Here is a 10,452-nt window from a genome sequence, read left to right on the forward strand (position 1 = left end):
AGCATAATATACTGGAGTTCGGTGCACCTGTGTATGAACTCCAGCATATTATGCTGGACCGATATACTTTGCTGACTCCAGTATAATATACTGGAGACTAGAGCACTGGTGCTCCAAACTCCAGTATATTATACTGTACAAATATACTTGCTGGAACTCCAGTATATTATGTTAGAGTTCTAGTGTACTTGGAACTCCATCATATTATGCTGGAGTTCCAGCATACTTATCCTGGAACTCCAGTATAATATGTTGGAGTTCAAGCATACTTATGCTGGAACTCCAGTATAATATACTGACATATTTTCCGGGTTTTGAACAGTGTTTTCGCTCAGATTTATCTTTACATGAAAAGTGGCTAAATTTCGATTACTTTTAAAACTGAGCTATTTTTGAACAACTAGTTGTAAATCTGGCTATTTTTGAATTTCTCCCATCTTAATTAGCTCGCGGCCAACAGTGTCATTTAAAACATGAGTTTAACTTCTATACACCATTAATAGTTTAAAAAAATTACACTATCTAGTCACCTAAAAATAACAAAAGGTAAACCATCTATAAGAAGTTCGATTAGTGATCCGGAAAATAAGGTAAGCTACCTACTAGAATATGATACTAATAGTGTAAAATACTTTGCACTCTCAATGTACATAAGTTAAATCCTTAAAAACATTACAGACAATTTGCTCAGAATTTTGTTCCATCGTACCATCCTCTTGTATGTTTTCTACTCATGCTCTAAGTCAGCAATGTTTTATGAGGGAAAGATCTAAGGGAACCCTATCTGCATTACATTGACCCAGAATTGCTGCTCCTCAAGGGATATGCACATATGCTTAGTAATTCTGGAGGTAAACCGAGGTTCAGCCTAGTTGAACATTTTTATTACACCACTTCCATCATCTCAACGATCAAATGGCCATATACTTCACGAGGACAGATCAGGCACTTAATGACAGGGAAATAACCGAGGATAACTTGTATTTGCGTGCCTTAGTTGAACCTTTTGGTAGAATTTTAATCTCTGTCCTGGAATGGACAGTGACTTCTTTCCAGTCAGAAGCTGATGCCCCTTCACCACGATAATCTCGAGGACAGTAGAGAACTTGGAGTTTGGAACTTGCTGCAATTCCCAAAGCAACAATAGATTTCTTAGATTCAAGGAATATAGAACGTAAAATAACCGAAGAAATTATCACAAGGTTATCTCCCAGGACGATCAGGTGAATGCATTTGCTAACTACCACAATATTATTTTCCTTACCTACACCTAACATGCTTGTTTTCTGGATCGTCACTTTACTAACTTTTGATCTCCTGATGTTTCCCAATGCCTGAATATCTTCATTGTCCCCTTTGAACTCCAGAAACTCTCCAAGGACAAATTTATTACCTTTAAGCTCTAACCTGCATTTATCGGAAATTCAGAATAATTAGAGTGCTTAGAGTTGGAAAAGCTTTACTTCAGTTTAAACTGCAAGGATATGTGCAAATTACTTCCAAGAGAACAGAAGGAATGTTTATTAACTCACTAGCATGTGCGATACTGCTTATGCACAAACAACATGATTCCTTGAACCCCCCCCCCCCCACCCCCACCCACCCCCACCCCACAAAAAAAAAAAAAAAAAAGAAAAGAAAAACACACACACACTATAGCCAACACTCTCTTGCTTGATGGCATTCTTCTATGTCCATTGAAGATCTTACACTGTAAGTGAATTAGTAAAGGACCAAAAACACTTTTTCGCAAGTCCCCTAACTTTTTATTTTTATTTTTTTTATTTTTTATTGTTAGGTCCCCAACTTTAATTACACTAGCTTTAGAGTACGTGCATTGCACGTATATTCCGCATCACTCAATTAAAATTTGTGCACAAGAAAAACGATTAATATGAAATAGTAAGCCTTAAGGTATGTTAAAGAAGATGCAACACTCATTTATTATGTTTACGTAATAGTTAAATAAAAAATAATTGAATATCTTTTGCACTTGTGAGATGAACAATTTGTATTGACGTCTACATTTGTCCATGTTAGTTAATATGAAATTTGTATAGAAAGATAAATTTTTAGGTGATCCCATTTTCTAAGCTCCTTGTTTGAGTTATAAATCACTTAGCTATTGTTATCCTACCTATTTTTTTTATCCAATAACAAACAAAGTTTATATTGCAAGCATATTCGACATAATACTTTTCTTTCTTCACCAAAATTTTCAAATTACAGCCTAATTTTAAAGAAAATAAAAATTAATTGAAGCAAGTGGTAACATTTAAGCAAATTTCATAGGCAACTTTGCAACCAATATCAGTTGACTAAAAAATACATGATAGCCTAAATTTAGGATAAGAACGTTTAATGACGTACAGATTCTATGGTGATTTGAGTCAACATTAAATATATTTTTAGGTAAATAATTCAGTTAATTATCTCGGCGATATTTTCTTATGATACAAACGCACGCACATACTCCAGCATATTAGACAACAAAATATACATTGAATTTGACATCTCAAGTTCAATTAAATTTTTCTCATATGCTTTAGACCTCTATCCTTTTTGTAATTGTAGCAAATTCCTTATAAACTTAATATGCTACATACAATCAAACATATGTATATACCACAAAATAATAAAACATAATGATAACAAAAATATCGAGCAAAGAAAATGCATATAACAAACAAATATCCAAATACAACATAATAATACGCGTTGCATGTGTATTTTATATCAACGAATACAAATTTTAAGAAAATTACTTGGATATTATTCTCAAAAGTGTTGCAAAATTTTAAAAATCTAAATTCCTGAAAGAAATGATGAATATTGTCAGTTAACCACATCCCTAATTTGATATTTGTTTGGGATTACATACAATATATATCCGCTAGATAGATTTATCGACACTATGAGAAGACAAAACTCTATGACAACACTTTTGGAAAGTGTTTTATTAACATTTTCTTAAAAAAGAATAGCGTGAAATAGATAACACTTTTACATTACCAACTTTAAATCTATAAAAATTTAACGATCTGAAAATAGTTGTTAGCTCATGAGTATGGTTTCTGTACTGCTTTAAGTTTTTATCTCTTGGTATCTTGAAGTGGAACACTTCTAATGTCACATAGATTATTGATATTCTGAGTGAGATAACAATTCTTAAAATTATGACTCTTATGAAAATTAACTTATTCGACTTATATAAATAATCTTATTGGGATTACATTCCTAAATATTATGATTTTCTATATAGTTCAAATAAAAAAAGATTTAAGAGTAAAAATTTTAGTAAATTTAATGCTCTAAATATTAAAAATAATAATTAAACGATGGTTATTTCCAATATGAAATTTATTTAAATGATAAAAATGTTGATCAATTTCTCATTGAAGTTCTGGGCTTTTATAATAGTCTAGATTAAAGAACACAAAATTTAAAGAAAAGTGAAACACTATTTTTCTATATATTTTGCAGTTTTTATAATAGTCTCACATTATTTACCATGTAATTAGAATAAATTAATTTATTACAAATATCAAGTAAAATTATTCTTCAAAAATATTACTCATTGTTGTTATAAATTATTTTGTTCATCATGAATAAATGGAGTACCATTACGTTGTCAGTTTTCAATTTTCATATAGAACTACATCAAGACTACAAATTTTGTAGTAACATTTATTTAAGGTAAATATTAATTGACTTTTTAAATATTTATCCAAGGTAAAATTTTAATCAATTTTAAAGTCCTAAAATTTAGGTATCTAGTTTAAAGAAGAAAATAGTTAATAACCAAATCTCAACGAATTTCTAGTTCCTAAATATTAGGAAAATATTTAAAATGACTATTTTATCTAGTATGAACTCTATGTTTAAAGGGTAAAAAAGGCAAACGACATTTCGCTAAGGGCCTTCGTGCTTTTAATATAGTACTAGTCTCTCGGCACGCGCGTTGCGCGTGTATATTCTGTTATAAGTTTAATATTTTAAATAATATAAATATTATATTAAAATTTGTGTGTAATCCATAGAATAAAAATAAAAACAGAAGTGTAAGTAAATGGTGATTGTCGATTCTATTTAGCCAACTCAATGAAGGAAGAAACTCTACCTTAGAAGTCATCAATCATTTTAGTCAATATATTCAAAACTTAAATTTCTTTAAGTTTTAAAATTTCATTGCTCAATTTCAGATTTTTTTTTTTTTTTTTGAGAAGGTAACATTTGTTGCATATATATTAACTGCATCAAAACAGAAATAATTAACCATAATTACCAATTTCAGAAATTTTCATGCTTACCTTTTAGTTTCAGCTATAACATATAGTAATGTTTTATGAAGTTTTTTAATTTTATTTGGAAATTTATTTATTTATTGCTCTTATGTATATAAATAGAGTCAGCTAACTGATATAAGTTACTTTTTCCCGGGCAAAAAGTAAAATTTTCTATTTTTTTAATCTATAGAAATTAATATGATAGCTTGCTAATATATTTACTTTTTAATTATATATCTTATTATTTTTGTGGTTTTCTTAATTAAGAATTATCACATACTCCATTTTTAGATTTTCAACTATAGATTTGTTCTTGAGCAGTAATTATTGAAACTTTGCTACGATGAAAACAATCTGATAGATATACAACATTTCTATCAAGGTGCTTAATTTTGTCGTCACTCTTGAAAATCATGAGAGTTGGACATATATTTTTTTTAATTTATAACTTTCTCATTACCTTTTTTTGATTTTAAATTTCCATTCCTAAACATATTTTTTACCAAATGATAATTTTGACCTCTCCTTTCACGCGAACAAATGAAGGAAAAAATCACACAGAGACCAAACTCATCTCTCCTTTTTAATCTTCAAAATATAACAAAGGAAAGAAATTAAATCAGAAACTTATTATGGTAGTAATTTATGGATTCTAAGCTGAACCAACATATGTAAGGAAAGAAAAATCAGAATCATACTTTAGCGAGTATTAAGTAATAAAAATTCATTTATTTGTCATGAAAAATAGTCGATAATAAAAAATAACACAAATTTATTGACATGCAAAAAAAAAAAGAAGGATTTTGAATCCTTTTATCTATCTTTGTCAAGGGCCGACATTGTTAGAACTACCCAACAAATCAATAAACTACAACATAAACAGCATGCAGGAGAGGTAAAACAAAACAGCCATGGGCGCAAGGAGGAATTAAAAAAAAACTTTAATTTCTTCCATACTTACCAGGAGTCTTAACACATATGGTTCATGTGTTGCTATTGCTGGTATATTGGTGTTATCAAAATAAATGTATTACGTTGTTTTTGCTGGTATGTTGGTGTTATCAAATAAATAATTTTAAGAATATTTGGTAGAAAGGTATCAAAAGAATGAAAAGTCACGATTTATTTATTTAGCTTTGGGAAGTAACAATTTATTTTTTTAGATTTGAGAAGTGATGATTTGTTAATGTTAGTTTTGTAATGTGAATGGTTGTGACTAATTGACTATTAATGAAGGGGTATGAAGCATTGATTGGGGCTATTTGTAGTGTTAGTTTATTCGTAAATCTATAAATAAATTATTTAAGTTATTTAGAAGGGCAATTTAGTAATTCAACTTTTAACTTTTGAGCTTTCCACTTTTATAATAATATAGATTTAGAACAAACATTAACAATACAAAACTTTCTTTATAATTTAGTACAATACTTTAATCGTTGGCAGAAGGTTAATCTTCTTAGACTATCAACTACATTTACTTTAAAAATTAATATACTTGATTTTTAAATACCCAATAGAATAAAAATGTTTATATTTGGCGTAGAGAAGGATATCAACTAATTAATACAACCTAAACCCAAAAGGAATACAAAGTGGTCAAAACTTTGTACAGTTCGAAATATTAGAAAATTAATTTACTGACTTTTCCTAAATATTAGGAAAATAATTAAATAATTATTTCTAAATATTAGAAAAATAATAAATGAATATTCCTAAGTATTAGGCAATTAGTTAAATTACTATTTTGTCTAGTGCGGACTTTATTTTTAAAGGTAAAAAAGATGAACGGCATTTCACTAAGGGTCTTCGTGCTTTTAATATCGTATAGATGAATTTTGAAGTTCTATCAGACGGGTCAACATTCTTGGTCATAACGGATAAACTGACTGTTTCATTCCAATTCTTGAAAACATTACTGTCATAAAACAGCATAAAGATGAACGCAATGCGACAGACCTGTCCCACATTGGAGCTGTGCTGAGTACAAGATTAAGCTTCTCATGTATTGATTCCTGCATTTCCTTCTTCCCACCATGAAATGCACCTTTAATCCAACCAGAAAGCATGTTCGATTCTGGTTTTAGTTGAATCCATTGATCGTATGTTATGACCTCAGGGGGGAAAGAGTCTGACACAATGGTACTGCAAGACAGAAGTAAGCTTTAACAGTAATCAGAAGATACAAGTTTAATGATCACAAGAGAAACATAACACTGGAATAGCATAAATGATCTAATTTGAACGTAGATTTTAATTAGTTTACATTTAGTTTTTTTTTGGTTTATCTGGAATAATCTCCATCAAGTGTTTATTGTGAATTGTTTACTTATTTTATTTAATATTCTCAAGTTCTATCAACTCAGATTCAAGATGGATAGTAATATACCTTTGTCATCCCTCAGCCCCTCTACCACCTTTTATATCTATCAATAGAACTAGGGCCGGTGGCTACCTCACTGAGCTATTGATCGGGAAGCTATAGCCTGGTTTAACAAACCGTAATATTTAGCTATGGAGCTGGGATGGATCTTTATTGTCTTAAGCACCAAGGAATAGAACAACTAGTTACATCCAATTCAACCTTTAAAATCCCACATCTTAAAAGTTATTATTCATATCATCTAATCAGTACTAAAAGTTTCCTCCCAAAAGATGCTCCTCGAGCTTCAAAGAGGTGTTGGTTAGAAACCAGTAACATCATTCGCAGCAAGCATTATTATGTTTTCTGTTAACCAGACCTAATTCTAGAAGGAATAGCTTGCAATAATTATGTGGAATACACGCTTAAACGCCATAATTACTCTGATATATAACCAGCAGATGACCAAAATGCATACCGGAAACTGGGATTTGAACATATGACTTTGCAAGACAAATATCCTTCAGGAAGAGTGATGCCCCTTTGTTCAAGGTAGGATTCAAGAATAGGAACTAATCGTTTTGCTTCGGCTACCTGAAATATAGAAACTTATAATAACAAACGCAAAAAACTAAAATCTTGATATAAGCAGTAGAAAAGTAAATTCCACTGATCAATGATAAATAATAGAATACCACAAGTTGCTTGACAAGATGATAGATTGAGGATTCATATCACTGAGCCCAACTTGCTTGAGATTGAGGGGTAGTAGTACTTGTTGTTGTATGCACTTGCAAAGAATTAATGCAAGCAATCAACCAAGCAATAGGTGGAATCTGAATGGAACTGTTCTCAACTGAATATTTTAAAGCAGACAAATGATGAAGAACATACTAAAATCCCCCTTCACAACTTTATGGGCACTTGATCTCACAGGTATCCTCAAATAAAGATGACCCTACTTTCGTAACAAGCAAGCAGCAAAAGTCATGCTGCTTAACATCTATGTTGCAATTCATCTTCTCAGCAATAGTTTTCCAGGTAGATTCGCGTAAAATTGTCAACCTTCAATACGAAACGATGTCGCTACTCTGCACTTCAATCCAACCCAAGATCAGCCTTGGTGACAGAATGGTTTCACAAGTTTGGAGGGGATTCATAAAGGACAACAGTATCGGAAGAATATTCCTTCCAGAAGAACTTGAGCAAGTAACATCTATCCTTCCGGGCAGAGTGGATCTAAAGTCATAGAAATTCTCCATGTAGAAAGAAAACCTAGTCAGTGCTTTACTTTAAAGTCCTTAAGCATAAACTCAAGGTGACATAGCATCATCCTTCTTGGGAAGACCATCACTGAAGAAATCCTAGACAGCTCAGGCCAATACTAGTAAAAACTAAAAGAAGGCAACACCGGCATGTATAAAGGACCTAAAGAGAGTTATAATTGCATGGGCCTCATAAAGAAAGTTCATTATTGAATGGGCGCCTGGCCATATTCACTTTAGAATTTCCCGCATCATAAAAAGAACATGGAGGAGTTGGCCGCCTAAGCAGTTGTGCAAGTTTAGGAGCAAAAATCTCACAGAACCTATGAGATCTAAGATAATGTTTGACCAACCAAATCATAGAAAAAGCCATGATAGAGAACTAAAGTTTTTCCAAGTGAAATAATCAATCAAGTATCAAGTAGTTTTAGAATTTTCAGATTCGGTAACACATAAAAAGCAATAAGGACAGATTTGCAACTAACAGGATCTGGGAGACGCTCCGTCTTATGGCCTCCAGTACAAACCCATCTCCCGTCCTTATCAACAGATACAAACCCTGATACATTCTTAACACAAACTACCACAGCTTCCCTGTAGAAAAAAAGAGAGGCTAATTTGAACTGGTTTTTCTTTCCATCTAATTGAAGGAAACAAAATTCTTTAAATCGCAGATACGGTAAAAACCGACAAAAATATCATTGTGCTCCATATACAATGAAATGAGTTTGAAGAAACAAAAAATAAAAGAGTTTTATACTTTAGAACCGTTTTAAAGGGCAGAGGAGTAGCGAGACATTGACCTTCATCAAGGTAAATGTTAGCCCAAGGAACGGGGCATAAGTCCCGCGTATTTTTTATTTCTAATAAATTTTAACATAAAAGTACTTAAAAATTAAGTAATTTAAGAAACACATTAAAATTTTATAAATTCAAAAGCAAAGATGTCACAGAAACGATTTAACTGTCTAGGGATAACATATATGTACATAATAATATTTTAAATCACCAAATACTCACCTAAAGAACAAAATAATATACAATAAGTTAACGTTATACAACTCAGAATGGACAATCATGGTGTAAAGCATCAATCAGTGTTCTAGGGTGTACGAGCAGTTTTTAGTGGCAGAGCCAGGAGATTATTTAAGGGGATTCAAAATGCCACACCTGTGATTTGATCTAATAACCTAAACCAATTTTTAAACCCCCTTTGCCACCACTTCACTAGAACATTTCCTTATGTAAAGGGATTCAACAGCTTATATATAACCAAAAAAAAAAAAGAATTTTTGCCTTATTTACACAGCATATTTCAATGAAGGCAATTCAATTGAGCCGCCCTCCTTCAAGCTAGTTGTCCCCGTGTACGAGGCCAATGGTCCAAATCGTAAAGCACACATGGGGCAAAAACCCACGTGTTAGTCCCAAGACACGTTAGCCCCATGATTGCCTTGGGACGTTTAGAGGTGTCTCCCCTAGAAGCAAGTCCATAATAAGCCTTTATTATTGCTTGAGAATGCTAACAAAAAGTTCCTACTCATACGTGAAGATCAAAATTACGCAACCATGGAAACAGGTAAAGTTTTTGGACCAAATTTTTTTGCACAGATACACATTTTTCAAATAAGCATACATATAGTTACTGTACCACAAAGCGATGTGGGTTCAAGAGATGCACCTTTTAGTGACGAGAACTAAATCAATACTCTGTCGAGAACCAGAATCTTGGTCAGGAATTTGAAGCCCAACATGAGCTTTGCCACCATAAAGCTTCTCAAGTCTAGTTTTGACAAAAAACGAACGAAAGATCACAGTAAAAATGTATGAATCAACGTAATGAAGATAGGAGCTAAAAACCCCAAATAAAATATATGGGCTTGTGGCGTTATGATTACAAAACGATGAAACTGTAATACCTTTCGGCAACGGTAAAGAGAGCATTGAAATCGGAGGTTCCAATGTCGATAACGTCGTCATCGTAAAAGAAGTACTTAAGTACTATCACGACGATAAGGAAACAGATCAGCTCAACCAACATGCCGTCTTCTCACTGTTATTCCGATTATGATAATTCCGCCTCCGTCAAAGTGTCTGATCTTTGGAGCTAAAGAAGTGTTGTTTCGGAGACGAAATATTTCTGGTTGAGAAAAGAGGAAAAGTTTGCACCGACGAGTACACGTCATAGTCCTAGGATCCTTTACCTGCCACGCGGGTCAGTGGTTACTTGATTTGGCGGTTTAGGATTTTACTTGGAGCTCCGGCGCTACTTTTGAGGTTTTCGGTTTTCCCCTAACCAAAGTCAAGATATTAAGCTCAATCCAAATTAACACTGTACAATCTCTTAAAATAATTTGAGATTTTTGGAATTATAATCCTTCAAATCCCACATGTACTTTTACACTAAGGGGTTATTTGGTAAAAAATTAGGACATTTCAGCATTATTATAATCCCGGGACTAAACCACGATAATATTTGGATAATCTATCACATCTTCCATATGGGAGTAAGTTATACCAAGATTTTGGTATAAAAATTATT

The 10,452-nt window shown here is 32.2% G+C and overlaps 1 protein-coding gene across 1 annotated transcript; it reads right to left on the reverse strand.

Moving 5' to 3' along the window:
* Positions 1-605: 605 nt before the first annotated feature.
* On the reverse strand, positions 606-10,112 carry LOC107829066 (uncharacterized). The gene is made up of 7 exons (XM_016656494.2): positions 9,830-10,112; positions 9,592-9,693; positions 8,396-8,504; positions 7,124-7,239; positions 6,243-6,428; positions 1,265-1,407; positions 606-1,123 (listed from the first exon to the last, which is right to left on the reverse strand). Exons 1-7 carry the CDS (start codon positions 9,949-9,951, stop codon positions 942-944), a joined length of 960 nt encoding a protein of 319 aa, XP_016511980.1. The 5' UTR covers positions 9,952-10,112; the 3' UTR covers positions 606-941.
* Positions 10,113-10,452: the final 340 nt, after the last annotated feature.

The sequence above is a fragment of the Nicotiana tabacum genome, chromosome 6 (assembly GCF_000715075.1).
Source record: "Nicotiana tabacum cultivar K326 chromosome 6, ASM71507v2, whole genome shotgun sequence".
NCBI lineage: Eukaryota > Viridiplantae > Streptophyta > Magnoliopsida > Solanales > Solanaceae > Nicotiana > Nicotiana tabacum.

What these genes read in the sequence shown, in the direction of transcription:
- LOC107829066 (XM_016656494.2), bottom strand. Translation starts at nt 9,951, where the DNA reads ATGTTGGTTGAGCTGATCTGTTTCCTTATCGTCGTGATAGTACTTAAG. An exon ending in CGGAGCGTCTCCCAGATCCT is followed by an intron (nt 7,240 to 8,395) that starts GTTAGTTGCAAA and finishes TCTATATTTCAG; the next exon opens with GTAGCCGAAGCAAAACGATT. An exon ending in ACAGCTCCAATGTGGGACAG is followed by an intron (nt 1,408 to 6,242) that starts GTCTGTCGCATT and finishes CGATAAATGCAG; the next exon opens with GTTAGAGCTTAAAGGTAATA.